General features: G+C 44.5%; 1 protein-coding gene across 1 annotated transcript in view; it reads left to right on the forward strand.

Annotated features, from left to right (window-relative positions):
• The window catches only part of pou6f2 (POU class 6 homeobox 2), a 542822-nt gene that overhangs the window by 475165 nt on the left and 50416 nt on the right, over positions 1 to 17241 (forward strand). The window contains exons 8-9 of the mRNA XM_067980970.1: positions 5542 to 5751; positions 12261 to 12414. Coding sequence (XP_067837071.1) covers positions 5542 to 5751; positions 12261 to 12414 — 364 coding nt within the window. The remainder of the gene's footprint in view (positions 1 to 5541; positions 5752 to 12260; positions 12415 to 17241) is intronic.

The following is a 17241-nucleotide window of genomic DNA, read 5'->3' on the forward strand; positions in this document are numbered from 1 at the left end:
ATGTCCACCTGACAGGGCAGGCGGGCCTCGGTTTAATGTCTCATCCGAAAGACGTCACCTCTGACAGTGCAGAACTCTCTCAGTATTGGCACTGGGAATGTCAGCCTAGATATGGGCTCAAGTCTCCGGAGTGGGACTTGAACCCACAACTCAGAGGCGAGAATGCTACCACTGAGCCATGGCAGACACAGTGAGGGAAGGGCTAGAAACTTCCATGACTTTTGACCTTGCTTTTGCCAATTAATGGTTCCTGTTTCGAAGGGGTGGCGAGAGAGAACTGGCAGATACTGGAAGCCCACCCTCTGTTAGCCCATCACAGGGGAGTATCAGTCGAAGGGGAGCAAGATCCATCCAACTCTGCTCTGACCTTGAGGGAGGAAGCTTGCCAGTAGGAGGACGCAGAGATATAGTGGTGGGGAGGGGGGGCTAATGCGGCAATGGGAAAAGATGATGAAGATAACGTAAAGATGGAATTTCAGAAAAAGGCAAAATCAAGGATTCGAATTCAAAGCACATTATGAACCAGAATTTCCTCGATACGAATTACGCTGATTTCTACACTAGCAGCTTTCACCGAAATTTCCTGAGAATGTCATTAGCCTGCGCCAGAATATAAAAACTGTTGTAAAACAAGCAAAAATCAGCGTAAACCCAATTTACGGACGCAATTTAAGCTGCTCTTTAACATTTTGACGCTTTTGAAGCCATCAAACCATCATTTGTGCATGTTAAGCAGAACACATTTAAAACAATGCAATCATGGAAGCTTTTCTCTTTTTAACGTAACTGATTTTAATGTCATAAAAAAATAATTCAAAGATATAGAAAATACAGTGCAGGTCTCAGTAAGGAGAATTTTTTTTTAAGCTAAAAGAAAATCGCTATAAAACACCAGATAAGATGACCACGGGTCCAACTGCGCCTAAAATTTTGGGTGTAAATTTACACCCGTAAATGCAGGAAACTCACGTTCCCTGATCTTTTGCAAAGGGTGGGGGGGGGTGCGGTTGGAGATATGTTAATGAACTAAGTGGGGTTTCAGTGGACATAACTTCGGTGTGGCACAAACTCAAGTTATGTCAAGGATTGAGGAAATTCTCTCGTAGGGTCTAGACAGAGTAGATAGAGAGAAACTGTTCCCATTGGTGGAAGGGTCAAGAACCAGAGGACACAGATTTAAAATGATTGGCAAAAGAACCAAAGGTGACATGAGGAGAAACTTTTTTACACAGCGAGTGGTTAGGATCTGGAATGCACTGCCTGAAGGGGTGGTGGAGGCAGATTCAATCATGGCCTTCAAAAGTGAACTGGATAAGTATTTGAAGGGAAAAAATTTGTAGGGCTATGGGGATAGGGCAGGGGAGTGGGATTAGCTGGATTGTTCTTGCGTAGAGCCAGCGCAGACTCGATGAGCCAAATGGCCTCCTTCGATGCTGTAACCTTTCTATGATTCTATGTGGTGATATTTTGGTGTAAATCAGTTACTCGCAAATTTGCTCAGAAAAAAAGCAGTGCAATTCCACTCTTACGCCATAGTAATGCCGAAACCTTCCAGTAAATTCTGGGCCACAGATAATATATGCAAAAGAAGAAAAAAATCTGTTTAAAAATTAAAACATTAGAGATGGTGTGGAGGCCTGTAATCTGATACACTGTGAGCCCAAGCCATGCCATCATAGGGAGCCACTGAACAAAAACCTCACGCAGGGGGGATGAGTGATCCATCAATGATTCCTTATTCTCAAGTGCCTTCACGCAACTGATTTTAGAGCTGCATGGGCCTAGGAGCAAGTCAACTCCCCTGCTGCGAATAGCCTGCAGAGAGTGGTACCAACAACAACAACTTGCATTGATATAGTGCCTTTAATGTTTAAAAAAAGTCCCAATGTACCTCATAAATCGAAATCGGAAGGGAAAAGGGCGCTGAGCCATGGCGGGAGAGATTAGGAGGAGTTGACCATAAACCTGGTTGAAAAGATTGCTTAAGTATTGGGCCGGCGCAACCTGTGCCTGAACGGGTAGACCCAATGTGCACCCGATATTGGGCCTCAGGCCTCATTTAAATGAGACCAGCAAGCTGCAGACCCCTGCTGGATGTCCCCAGGCAGCTCGCAATGAAGAGGCTTTGAATCTCAGGTCACTGCATCACAGCCCTCGTTAAAGGGGAAGGGGATTGGTGGCGACCAGGAAAAGGAGGGACATCGGTGAGGGGGGTGCCATCGGGATGGGGGTCAAAGCGTCAATCTGGGAAGTGGGGGGTGGGGGGAGTCGAGTGGTGGCTGGCAGTGGTCCATGGTTTTAATATGGGGTCGAGAGGAGCACTCCTTCTCCTCCCTGCTCCACATTCAGGTCAGTATTTTTTTACAACGTACCTTTTTGGTGGCAACCTGTACTAGTCTATTTAAGGTGCTGCCTGCATTCAGGGGAACCCAATGGGGTTTGAATCTCACTTCATGGTCTCAACAGAACTGGAATGGTAGAAAGGAAAGGTAAGAAATTGGAAGAGGAGGTCTTACCCTCAACTTCAGGGGAAAAAAAGTGAAGATGCTATCTTGCAGTATTTGAAGGGAAGTTTTTTTTTGTGCCCTGTTCAATCAACAATGATGTGAATGTACATTCATCATGAATTAGCAATAAACTGTTATCCAGCTCATCCACTGTGTCACAAAAATGTATTCTATTAAATTGCGTGACATGATGAAAAGTGCATCTGTGTCCATTTCTAAATTATAATTTAGGAGCACTTCCTGCACATTTTCATGTTGTTGTCAACCCTGCCCTGCTGAAGCAGCGGTGTTAAAACCTGGGGTTATACCTTTCATTCTTGTATCAACTGATACAGCAAAACTAAGACCACTCAATTGGCAGAATAGGTTCCTGTTCAGTCAGGGGAAGAGGCAAGGAGCAATTCTTCAATACGGCACAACTTAAGCACTGTCTTCAAAGAGATGTCGTCATCCCCAGCCCCCCTGACTGGCACAACACAGAAACCCAGTACTGGTTATAATTAGGTGGAATGTTGCTATTTTTTTCAATGACACTGTACATCCAGCACCTCTAAATGAATGATTGAATCATGCGGTGTCCCTTTAAATTGGTCTCGTCGATTATTTCAACAATGTAGAAAATAAATCTGAACAATGTAGCTTAACAATAATAAACATGAGACAAAGATGTAGGAGGGAAATATTTTTGTTCTTACTCGGGGTCTTTTGACGGTGGAGTAAATCTTCGGATATGGAGCTCCCAATGCAGAGCTTCACGCCACAGGAGCACGTTTCAGCGTTTCAGGAATTCAGGCGCGGAGGACAGTGTGATTTTCCGACTATCCATTTTAGTGGATAGAAAATCATGCAGGGCCGCTAATCTGCCCTCAGCTGAATTGCCGATGTACGCTCCCATTGCATGAAGCTTTCCATCAGGAGCGCTAAGTTGTCAAAGTCTTGCCTTCATTTGTTAACGTACACAACAAGGGCATGGGAGTGGGAAACAAAAGGTGCGGGCTTTTATTTTGGTAATGCTTTTTAAACCTAACCTCCCCTCACCCAGCAAAAAGCTCCAACAGCCTCCGGCTTAGAGATGCGTATCAACATGATTTAAACCATTGAATCAATCTGCATTAGATACAAAACTGTGACTCGATTTAGAGGATCGAGGTAAACATACACTTGACCCTTTAAGAAAATAGCATAAATACTGTACAGGACCAATTGGCTGATCCTAGTCTGCTTTGTTATCAAGCATATGCTGCTTGTTCTGTTTCATGGGCTTAAGGTCTATTTTAATTGGACCAATAGAGGTGGCACTGAATTGCCCCAGTGTCACCTGACAGAAGTCAGCACCACAGTGCCCCTTTTGAAGGGCACCAATAATACACTAATCTAACATGTGGTGCAATCAAACTGAAAAATGCTTAAAATTAAGCAGCAAAGTCCCATTCACAACTATATCACGATGTTATTACAAGTGTCTATTAGACACTATTTCCTGTGATTCCCATTGGTCACGGAAGGCCTCAAGCACCGCCTGCTCCCTCTTCAAGGCCACCTGGACACAGACAAGGCTGCGGAAATGAGGCAGGACAGCCAGAGCGACCTTTCCCCGTGGGCTGTGCTCATCCTAGACCTGAGAATTTCGTGGGCTTAAGGACCTAACAGTGATCCAACAGCAGAGTGATATTTATAGTGAGGAGTTTTATTTTGCATTGGTCTGTGCCTGTGTTTCTTTCCCCCTATCTGTGTGGTGTACGTCCATGTTTGCTGGACAAACATGCGCACTGGACATATGTGTATGCTGGACATGTGTGTGCTAGACATAAATGTGCGCTGGACATGTGTGTGCTGGACATGCATGCTGGATATACACATGTGCTGGACATGCGTGCTTGCTGGACATGGGTGGGTGTGACATTCAATTCTGTGGTGCTCTGGAGAATGTTCAGCTTTTGGTGTCCCGACTTTTACATTCCTGTATTGTTAAAATCCCAACCAGCATTGAAAGGGCAGGTGTCCAGGACAAAAGGAACTAGGTTTTCGCCACTATGTTGAATATTGTCCCACTGGCTGAAACTTCTGCCCAAGTGCTTTAGTTGTGTTTGTTCCTATCAGCATATTAATTTCTCCAGCACTCCCAGTGATTAAACGGGATGATTTTTCAGACCCCACAATAGTCGCCCTCTACTCTTGATTCAGAAGCATTAGTGTTGTACTGATATGTAACCACAAGATGTCATCACTTGCCTTGCTCACAAAATATCCGAGTGACGTAGAAGTGGTAAAAGTGCACCGTGACTTCCAGCATTTTCAGATGAGTTGTGAAGCTCCCCACTTTGATCCCAAGCCAGTAAGTGCAGGTGATTGCATTATTAGCGATTGTGAAATACAGGGCTGTGGAGACACTTTAAACATGATTATCAGATGTTCTGGGAAAAGCAGCTGCTGGTTCTTGAACAGCACCGTGCATCGCAATAAGAGCGGAAATATTGCAAGAACTGAAATCTTTTCCCTTAAAAATTTCATTCTGTTAATCAATACGGTTATTGCAGTTATGTCATGTGACAGGGCTGTGATAGCCAAATGAACTAGTTCATAAATTTAAATCAATTTGCAAAGACCATGACATTTGGGAGTAAGCCTTTTTCCATTTCTGTTCAGGTCGAGGTTATACTGGAATTTTTTTTTTAATTGGTCTTTGAATCTCTCTTAAAGGTCACCAAATAACTAAAGTGCCTAAACTTAGTTCTCCTGTGGGTTGAAAGCACTAAATTCATTTTGCAACCTGCCTCAGTGTTTCTGTTACAAACAAGTTTTTTTTTTGTCATTATCGAAAACATTAATTGTACAACCATGTAAGAAAACCTCAATATTTAGTCCAACAGGAAACAATCAAATAGAGAATGCTTTGTCCGGCTGAAATAAACAGCCATTTGCAATGTCCAGTCCTATTAATCCAGTTACTTACTTTGACAGGAAGGCTAGTAGAGAAAATGTTATTGAACTTCTTGCTCTTGCTGTTTCTTATTTCTGCTTCTCCTCATTATAGATAATCGGAACGATCCCGTTGATGTCAAACCCAACAGTGCCGTCCAGTCAAAATGCAGGCAGGGCTCAGGGCATCCAAGTGCAACCAATCACCCCTCAGCTACTGACTAATGCCCAAGGTCAGATCATTGCCACAGTGATTGGGAATCAGATCTTGCCAGTGATCAATACACAGGGAATAACACTGTCGCCCATAAAGCCAGGCCAGCAGGTAAATGATTTCCTCCCATATTACAATTCACTTGCCTGCCATGAGCCATATCAAACCAAGGGTCAAGGTACAATTATTTATTTGTCCTGTAAAATAATCCTGATGCACAAATTCATTCAATAAAATAAAGGTGTGAATAGTTATTATAGTGCACTATATGCAGCATATCCCTCAGTATTGTATTCAATCAGCCAGGGAGACCAGTCTGATTATAAGCTGTGCTCCAAAGCAGTAATAAAGACACGTACAGTGAAAGTAAGAATGATACAAGAATGATAAGACATCACAGCACAAGTAGATCTTACCGTGATACGATGAGCAGCAAATGAGATGTATGGGTGGCAAATGGAGTTGAAGTATCAAAAGTATTTTCTAAAAAGGACAAGTTCACGTGTAGCCTGTTGACAGTAATGATCTTACATATTGGCTTAATTGATGCTCTAAAGCGATCCTTTGTGGTTTGTACGTAGTTTAATGTCCTCGGAGACCAATTTGTCAGATTGTAAGATTGTCACTGAGTCTGGTGATGATCAGCACTGTACCATGAATTTAAACGTGGTGGTTAGTTAAAGAGTTTGACTGAAGAAATAAATGTCTGTGTTATGATAAAATTATAAATAAATTGGAACTATTTTGTTGTTTTAATACCTGTGATGATGAGCAGGTTATGCTGATGCCAGATATGAAAATCAAATTATATCGTAACCTTGAATCTATGGTCCAGAGGGTTAGCTCCTGCATTGTCGGATCCTGGAATTTCCTGGAATCACTGGTTCCCTAAGCCAGTGTTGTCCAATAGAAATCACTGACTAGCCACAAGTGTGGCCACGGCGACACCATTTTAGCCATACGCACTAAATTTAGTCTTTTACACACACTGACACATTATGGGTAAACGTACTTCACATCTGCATATTTACTTAAAGGACATCTACCACCATTCACTACTATAGGCCAGTCAGTTTAACCTCGGCGGTGGGGAAACTTTTAGAAACGATAATCCGGGACAGAATTAGCTGTGGATTGATTAGGGAAAGCCAGCACAGATTTGTTAAAGGCAAATCATGTTTAACTAACCTGATAAGAGTTTTTTGATGAGGTAACTGAGAGGGTAGATGAGGGCAAAACAGTTGATGTGGTGTATATGGACTTTCAAAAGGCGTTTGATAAAGTGCCACATGATAGGCTTATCATCAAGATTGCGGCCCATGGAATAAGGGGGGCAGTAGCGACATAGATACAGAATTGGCTAAGGGACAGGAAACAGAGAGTAGTGGTGAATGATTGTTTTTCGGACTGCTGGAAGGTGTACAGTGGTGTTCCCCAGGGGTCGGTACTAGGACCACTGCTTTTCTTGATACATATTAATGACTTGGACTTGAGTGTACAGGGCACAATTTCCAAATTTGCGGATGACACAAAACTTGGAAGTGTAGTGAACAGCGAGGAGGATAGTGATAGACTTCAAGAGGATATAGAAAGGCTGGGCAGACATGTGGCAGATGAAATTTAACGCAGAAAAGTGTGAGGTGATACATTTTGGTAGGAAGAATGAGGAGAGGCAATATAGACTAAAGGGCACAATTCTAAAAGGAGTATAGGAACAGAGGGACCTGGTGGTGTATGTACACAAATTATTGAAGGTTGAGGAAACAGTTAAAAAAGCATACGGGATCCTGGGCTTTATAAATAGAGGCATAGAGTACAAAAGCAAGGAAGTCATAATGAACCTTTATAAAACACTGATTTGGCCACAACTGGAGTATTGTGTCCAGTTCTGGGCACCGCACTTCAGGGAGGATGTGAAGGCTTTAGAAAGGGTGCAGAAGAGATTTACTAGAATGATTCCAGGGATGAGGGACTTTAGTTACATGGATAGACTGGAAAAGCTGGGATTGTTCTCCTTGGAACAGAAAAGGTTGAGAGGAGATTTGATAGAGGTGTTCAAAATCATGAGGGGTCTGGACAGAATAGATAGAGAGAAACTGTTCCCATTGATCGAAGGGTCAAGAACCAGAGGACATGGATTTAAGGTGATTGGCAAAAGAACCAAAGGTGATATGAGGAGAAACTTTTTTACACAGCGAGTGGTTAGGATCTGGAATGCACTGCCCGAGGGGGTGGTGGAGGCAGATTCAATCATGACCTTCAAAAAGGAATTGGATAAATACTTGAAAGGAAAAAGTTTTCAAGGCTACGGGGATAGTGCAGGGGAGTGGAACTAGCTGGATTGCTCTTGCATAGAGCCGGCACGGTCTCGATGGGCGGAATGGCCTCCTTCCATGCTGCAACCTTTCTATGATTCTATGATTAACCAAGGAAGTAAAGCACTCACGATGATCAAAAAATACTCGCACACTCTGCTTTTCGTCTAACCATTTTATCATCAAGCACACAAAAAGATTAAAGTACACATGCACACACTGTGTGAATACAAGCATTGAGGTCACATACCCAACGATGGTGTCTATTACTCATTTTTTATTTACCAATCAGAAATGCAATTAGCCACATCTGGATTCCCAAGTAGCCACATGTGGCCAATGGCTAATGTATTGGACAACAGTGCCCAATTGACACTCTAGCTCTCACTCTCTTATATTAATGCTTTCAACTCCCTCCACAAGGCTTTGCCACCTTTAAATTGCCATGAGAGGGGATTAGAGTCAGAATTTACAAGTAGGCTGAGCTTCACCAATAGTATATTTAATCAAGTTGTCCAGCACCTGGTTCACATTACTAGCTTAGTGAAGTTTTAACACGCAAATCATCCTACACAGTTTAGTGCAGGGTGCCCAAGCTTTTCACCATTGTTAGCCACATAAGGTTCGTACCATGGAGACTCAATCCCCACATATTGCGGGTAATTCTGACTTTGGGCGATAGTGTAAAATGGCCAATATCAGATCGGCCGCCCCTTACACATCTCTCCTGATTTTTATTTCCATTGACTTCAATGAAAATCAGGGGAATTGTATAAGGGGCGGCTGATCCGATATTGCCCGTTTTGCACCATCATCCAAACTCAAAATTACCCCCATCAAGTTTAAATCCATGTTCCTATTAAGTTGTTGATATCTCGTTGACCCTAAGAGATCTTGGTGTTCAAGAGGTTTAGCTGGGATTGTTTCTAATGGCTGTTGCCTCATCGGTGGATAAATAATAAATCAGAACGCGAAGATCCCGTTAGTGTTGGCAAGCTGAGATATCTGCAAATTAATGGGAACATGGATTTAAACTTTATACATGGCCCGAAGGCTCCATGGCACAGACCTGCAAAGACAAAAAGTTTGGATACCACTGCGTGAAATTCAGACAGAAGAAGTCAGCAAATAAGAAATGGCCCAAATAGAGGTAGGGGGTTTTGATCCAGTTGAGTTCTCGACAGCCAGTGCTTCAAGAGACAGACTGTCAGGGGACAGGGGTTGCTTGTGGTCCACAGGCCGCAGTTTGGACACCCCTGGTTTACACATAGATTGCAGGTATAACAACTTGCTTTCAGTTTTAAGACCATCATCCAAACTCCTCAATGTGCCACTGCCTTAAAATGCACTCCTACTGTGTCGTTTTTTTATAATATTTACAGGCAGAGGAACTTTTTCTTTATGAAATAAAGAAGTTACTGTTCAGTACAATATTGGTAGTTCCAATTCAAATGGTAGGTTCCTGAGATTTTATCATGTAATGCATGCTGCAGTGGTACTGAGTTATATATCACAGGCAGTTCCAGGGGCACAGCGGCCCTCTATGTGCTGTATTGTAAGAACATAAATAAATGTTATCATTGCCAACACATGGTCTCACCACTAATCAAAAGTTACCATTAAACACTGCCCGCTACAGTTACTGTTTGAGTTGTTGATCTTAAACCCTGTTTATATTTACAGTGCCGACAAGACATGGAGATATACATTTAGACAAACCCAAAAGCCAATTATTGAAATGTATTGTTTTTGGACTGTTGACTGAGGTACCTGTGGAACTGAGTGGAGCACAGAAAATAGCTGCAACTTTCACACCTAGTTACCCAAACTGGACGGCATAATAGGCTAGACACAGGCTTTTTAGTTCAGGGGCCTAGCTTCAAATCCAGCACAGTAATGGGTTGACATGCTTTTCTGTCTACTGGCTGCAGGCGACCCTTGTGAAATGAGTTCGGGCAGTCTCAATTCAGTTCCTACTAGCTGTGGACTCAGCACAAAGCTCCTCCTCATTTGGAATTAATTGGCAATCTCAGGGCAGCTGTAGAGTGTGGGGAATGGACAGTGTAATACAACAGCAATAGGGAGCACTCTTCTGAGGTTTGGGCTGAGACATATTGTTAGGGAAGTATAGAGTGAGCTTTACGTCACATTTAATCCCATATTGTCCCTGACCTGGAAATGCTTAAAGCTGACAATAAGGGGAGGGGGTGGATTTTCCTCAGCTATCCCGCCTGAACTCAGGCAGTATAGCAGAGGAAAAAGTGGGCATAATTGGGCAGTGAGGCCTACCACTGCTTCACTCCCCAGACCTGCAGTTCCCTCCCCCTGACAGAATTGCTGCTGACCACTCCTTCCATTGCCACCACATGCAACTGCTGCCTGGGGGCACAGGGCCTGGGGTCCCAATCCTTTACTCCTCCATCTGGGCCTTTTCCCTACTCTCCCTCAGTCCTCAATGTAAACCATGTCGGTAGGCTGTGAGTAGCAGTGGGACTGGCACCAAATGGAGGGAGAGGGTCCTGTAGATGCCTCCTCCCCGTTCAACTCCACCACACCCCCCATTCCTAACCTGCTGAAGGCCTTGGGCCCATTTGAGGCCTTCAGTGGACAAATGAACTGAGCCTCCTGCAAAAGGAGGGCAGACACAGTCTCACTCAACGGGAGGGCAGATGGAGTCTCACTCAATGGGAGGGTAGACGAAGTCTCACTCAACGGGAGGGCAGACGGAGTTTCACTGGGAAGGCAGACTGAGCCTCAATGGGACGGCAGACTGAGCCTCATTGGGACGGCAGACTGAGCCTCACTGGGACGGCAGACTGAGCCTCATTGGGAAAGCAGACTGAGCCTCATTGGGACGGCAGACTGAGCCTCACTGGGACGGCAGACTGAGCCTCACTGGGACGGCAGACTGAGCCTCACTGGGACGGCAGACTGAGCCTCACTGGGACGGCAGACTGAGCCTCACTGGGACGGCAGACTGAGCCTCACTGGGACGGCAGACTGAGCCTCACTGGGACGGCAGACTGAGCCTCACTGGGACGGCAGACTGAGCCTCAATGGGACGGCAGACTGAGCCTCAATGGGACGGCAGACTGAGCCTCACTGGGACGGCAGACTGAGCCTCACTGGGACGGCAGACTGAGCCTCACTGGGACGGCAGACTGAGCCTCACTGGGACGGCAGACTGAGCCTCAATGGGACGTCAGACTGAGCCTCACTGGGACGGCAGACTGAGCCTCAATGGGACGGCAGACTGAGCCTCAATGGGACGGCAGACTGAGCCTCAATGGGACGGCAGACTGAGCCTCAATGGGACGGCAGACTGAGCCTCAATGGGACGGCAGACTGATCCCCACTGGGACGGCAGACTGATCCCCACTGGGACGGCAGACTGAGCCTCACTGGGACGGCAGACTGAGCCTCACTGGGACGGCAGACTGAGCCTCACTGGGACGGCAGACTGAGCCTCACTGGGACGGCAGACTGAGCCTCACTGGGACGGCAGACTGAGCCTCAATGGGACGGCAGACTGAGCCTCAATGGGACGGCAGACTGAGCCTCAATGGGACGGCAGACTGAGCCTCAATGGGACGGCAGACTGAGCCTCACTGGGACGGCAGACTGAGCCTCAATGGGACGGCAGACTGAACAATCAGGCGCAGAGGTCAGTCCACCCATTCCAAAGCCATCCCAATTTTCCGCCCAGTTGTTCAATCTGCTGTCCAATTAAGTGAGGATCTACATCAAGAGTGCCAACTTGTGAAATCTACCCCTCTATGTGTCTTTATGGACAGAGGGGAAAAAATTCAACTTCCACTGGGGTGCACAGTGGGCAGTAGCAGATCATTCCCCCCGTTATACACCCCGCCTGCTCTTCCTTTCCATTGAAGTCAACAGAGCAGATCGGGCAGCTGTATAATGAGCCTGATCCACGAATGATCCACTACCACCTGGTTTGCACCCCACCAGAGTTGAATTTTACCCCCAGAATATCTTCTTATTGTGAAAGAGAATCAGTGATGCTCATTTAAATAGTTTGAGTCAAAACTAGAATATTTTATATATTTCTTTAAAATTAAATGCCATTAACCTCTTTTTTTAACACTTAATGTAGGCACTGCTTTATTTCTGCTCACCTTTTCCATGAATTTAATTTTTAAAAAGTAAAGCCAAAAGGGAATTTATGCTCCAACTTATGTGCAGACTTTGTGTGAATTGACATTACTGATTTTTTTCCCCGTAGATCTCAGTGTAATCTAACCTTTGGTTGTATGTTTGTGTGTTCTGCTTCCGCCGCAGCAGCAGCATCCGCAGGTAGGCCAGGCAGTGTCCCAGGCTAACCTTCTGCACATGGCACATGGGCAGGCCTCTCTCGCACAAAGCCCAGTGCGTCAAGCCTCTTCCTCTTCCTCTTCATCCTGTTCTTCTTCAGCTCTGAGCGTTGGACAGTTAGTCAGCAGTAAGTAGGGGCTCCTCTCTGTGCTGTTGTTCCTCAGCAGTTTCATTCTCGGACTAAACATGTAGTGAGTTTATCGAAACTGACACAATCCGATTGGTTTATGCTTTTTGGGAACAATGTCCATCCAGGTCAGCTCAATTCTGATACCCTCTGCATGGAAAGGGGAAGTTAGAAGACATTTTTTTCACACAGAGTTATTAGAACATGGGATACTTTACCACAATTAGCTATCGAAGCAGTAACTAGTATCATAGTATGTTACAGCACAGAAGGAGGCCATTCAGCCCATCTGTGCCGGCACTTTGAAAGAGCTGTCCAATTAGTCCCACTCCCCTGCTCTTTCCCCATAGCTCTATATATTTTTTCCCTTCAAAGTATTTATCCAATTCCCTTTTGAAAGTTACTATTGAATCTGCTTCCACCGCCCTTTCAGGCAGTGCATTCCAGATCATAACAATTCGCTGCGTAAAAAAATGTTTTCTCATGTTGCCTCTGGTTCTTTTGCTGATCATCTTTAATCTGTGTCCTTTGGTTACCGACCCTTCTGTCATTGGAAACAGTTTCTCCTTATTTACTCTGTCAAAACCCTTCATGATTTTGAACACCTCTATCAAATTGCCTCTTAACCTTCTCTGTTCTAAGGAGAATAATCCCAGCTTCACCAGTCTCTCCATACAACTGAAGTCCCTCATCCCTGGTACCATTCTAGTAAATCTCTTCTGCACCCTCTCTAAGGCCTTGACATCCTTCCTAAAGTGCAGAATTGAACACAATACTCCAGCTGAGGTCTAACCAGTGCTTTATAAAAGTTTAGCATAACTTCCTTGCTTTTGTACTCTACACCTCTATTAATAAAGTGCAGGATCCCATATGCTTTTTTAACAGCCTTCTCAACTTGTCCTGCCACCTTCAAAGATTTGTGTACAGACACCCCCAGGTCTTTCTGTTCCTGTACCCCCTTTAAAATTGTACCATTTAGTTTATATTGCCTCTCCTCATTCTTCCTCCAAAATGTATCACTTCACACTTCTCTGCGTTAAATTTCATCTGCCATGTGTCTGCCCATTTTACCAGTAAGTCTATGTCCTCTTGAAGTCTATTACTATCCTCCAAATTGTTTACTACATTCCCAAGTTTCATGTCATCTGGAAACTTTGAAATTATACCCTGTATACCCAAGTCCAGGTCACTAATACATATTAATAAGAGCCGTGGTCCTAATACTGACCCCTGGGGAACACCACTGTATATTTCCCTCCAGTCTGAAAAACAACAGTTCACCACTATTCTCTGCTTTCTGTCCCTTAGCCAATTTTGTATCCACACTGCCACTGTCCCTTTAATCCCATGGGCTTTCATTTTGCTTACAAGCCTATTATGTGATACTTAATCAAATGCCTTTTGAAAATCGATATACACAACAACAACTGCACTACCCTCATCAACCCTCTCCATTACTTCATCAAAGAACTCAATCAAGTTAGTTAAACTCGATTTTCCTTTAACAAATCCGTGCTGACTTTCATTTATTAGCCCATACTTTTCCAAGTGCCAATTAATTTTGTCCGGGATTATTGTCTCCAGAAGCTTTCCCACAACCAATGTTAGGCTGACTTGCCTGTAATTGCCGGGTTTATCCCTCTCCCTTTTTTTGAACAGGGGTTAAACATTTTGCAATCCTCCAGTCTTCTGGCACTGCCCCCATATCTATGGAGGATTGGAAGATTGTGGCCAAAGCCTCTGCAATTTCTCCTTACTTCCCTCAATAACCTAGGATGCATCCCATCTAGGCTGGATGACTTTTCTACTTTGAGTACTGCCAACCTTTTAAATACCTCCTCTTTATCTATTTTCATCCTAACCAATATTGCTATTACCTCCTCCTTTATTGCTACATTGACAGCATCCTCTTCTCTAGTGAAGACCAATGAGAAGTATTCATTTAGCACCTCAGCCATACCCTATCCCCATACAGGAAGATCTCCTTTTTTGTCCCTAATCAGCCCCACCCTTCCTTTGACTACTGTTTTACTATTTATATGTTTATAAAAGACTTTTGGGTTCCCTTTTATGTTAGTCGCTAATCTATTCTCATACGCTCCCTCTGCCCCTCATTCCCTTTTTTAGATCTCCTCTGTACTTTCTGTATTTAGCTTGGTTCTCTACTGTATTAGGTATTATTTGTATGGTTATAACATCATTTAAAAGGAAATTGGATAAGTCTTTGAAAATTACGAATACAAAAGGATATGGGGAAATGGGATTAGAGTAAACAGCTCCATTTGAAGAGCTAGCTCCAGCACAGGGGCAATGGGCTGAATAGCCCCTTCTGTGCTGTAACATCTGTGATTCTATGAACGGACTCCACGTATGTGATGTCAGTCCATAGCCATGTTGTGAGAGGCAAAGGGGAGCTCGAGTCCAAATAAAACCCACCATGGAGAGAAGGAGCTAGACTTTCTGTGGGAGTTCTGCCGATCTCGCCCCGCCTTAACTTTAACCGAAAATCAGCAGAAGTAGCTGCTTGCACTGCTTCTTCAGGATTTCCACTGAAATCATGGTGGGAGCACCCTGGGAGAAATTTTACCCCAAGATATATTAACACCATAGGAACACGAGTAGGCCATTCACCCCTCAAGCCTGTTCCACCATTCTATTAGATCATGGCTGATCTGTACCTCAACTCCATAATCCATTGATACCCTAACAAAAATCTATCGATCTCAATCTTGAAAGGTCCAATTAACCCAGCATGCACAGACTTTTGGGGGAAGAGAGTTCCAGATTTCCACTACGTTTTGTGTGAAAAAGTGCTTCCTGATTTCACTCCTAAATGGCATAATTCTAATTTTAAGATTATGTCCCTTTGTTCTGGATTCCCCCACCAGAGGAAATAGTTTCTCTCATGACCACTCACATAAAACCCCACATATTATGTTTTTCAACGATTGCTGTGCTATCGAAGCAGAATCTGTATTAATAGCACAAACAGTCTAGTTCAGGCTGGCAAACAATCTCGCAGTTTAGTTATTAGAATCTATCTCGGCTTCTACTTTTATATTAATGAAATAGCGGGGCTGATTTTCAGTTATAGCAAACATCGGACGGGCGATAGCCAGAGCGTGCGCACCACCTGCCCAATGGCGCTAGCGACAGGCCCAAACCGTTTTCATGGTCTGGCCTCATTTGTTCGGCAAGCTGCAAACATTCAATGACAGGCAGCTCGTCAATGGGGGGAGGGCTGTCAATCTGGCCTCTGTGGAGATGAGCAGGAAGTTAAACCTTAAAAGGGTGGGGGGGGGGGCAAGCACAGGGGGGTGGGGGGTGGCGGCAGAGAGCGGCCTGCCGCGGGCGGGAAGATTTGTGAGAGGCAATAATCAGTGGCACTGAGGTTCTTTGCCCCGTTTTCGAAGTGGCCCACAATGGTCCGCTGATTAGGCTTCTCTACGTCTGGTACCTCTTACGCTCTTCCCATCGATACCTGCGTTGGGGTCCTAAAACAGGTGTAGGATCCCAATTTAAATAAGGCTCCCGCCCATTTCGAAGCCTGCTCGAAAATTGAATCGTACGGCCAGCAGGCAATATGATTTTTTTTTAAACTTCTTAGCTCAGTAATAACTCTTTCACCTCTGAGTTAGAAGGTCATGGGTTCAAATCCCGCTCCAGAGGCTTGAGCACATAATCTAGGCTGACACTTCAGTTCAGTACTGAGGGAGTGCTGCACTGTCGGAGGTGCCGTCTTTCGGATGAAACGTTAAACCGCGGCCCGGTCAGCCCTCTTAGGTGGATGGAAAAGATCCCACGGCACAATTTGAAGAAGAGCAGGGCAGTTCTCCTGGAGTGCTGGTCAATATTTATCCCTTAATCAACACCAAAAACAGATTATCTGGTCATTTATTGCATTGCTGTTTGTGGGACCTTGCTGTACACAAATTAGCTGCCACGTTTCCTACATTACAACAGTGACTACACTTCAAAAGTACTTAATTGGCTGTAAAGCTCCTTGGGACGTCCTGAGGTCGTGAAAGCTTCCATACAAATGCAAGTTCTTTCTCTCTTTCTTTCTTTCGTCTGCCCACCGCCCTCTTCTTTCAACATGAACCAAGCAGTAGGCCGACAGAAATCGTCCCCCATTTTTTTTCTGAGAAAATGCTTTTTTATCACCGAGGCTCATTTAATCAAATTTAGTGAAGGAGGGTATGTTCCAATAATTGAACAACACTCATATCTACAGCTGTAACACCAGTAATAAAGCACCAATTTAGTGGGACTTGGGAGGAGATACCGTTTTTTTTGTCCTCTAAACAACTCGGCTGCTAAATTGGGGACCCAGGATTTAAAGGGAGAAAGGAGTTGGCTCAGAAAGTGCAACGGTGAGCGAAAACAGTGAAAGAGAGTCGACAACAGCGGGGGTCATTGTCACGTTCGGCAAGGACAGAAACTGGCCGTTGTGGGTTGTCCGCTCGTTGTACACCCCGCCGTTGTATACCCTGCCCGATTTTGCTGTGCTCCAAGGATATACACTGGGGACCTGGAAAATGGCCAAAGAAGAGGGCAGCATTAAAAAGGACAGCACTTGAGAGGAAAGCTCAAGTGAATCAAACAGAAATGGGTTTTTAATAAAGAAATAGATCAGTAATATTCCTGATTAACCCATTTTTTTCTTTCGCCAGTTTCCTCACTAAATTTAATCCAGCAGCTCAGGCAAAATTTCAGTCTCCCTGGGCCAGTCACTTAATAACGTTTCAACTCGCAAGCTGTAATGTTGAGGCAAACTTTAGTATTACGATAACAAAGCTACAATGATATCATGAGCAGTTTTGTTAT

Source organism: Heptranchias perlo, chromosome 3 (assembly GCF_035084215.1).
Source record: "Heptranchias perlo isolate sHepPer1 chromosome 3, sHepPer1.hap1, whole genome shotgun sequence".
In the NCBI taxonomy this organism is placed as follows: Eukaryota; Metazoa; Chordata; class Chondrichthyes; order Hexanchiformes; family Hexanchidae; genus Heptranchias; species Heptranchias perlo.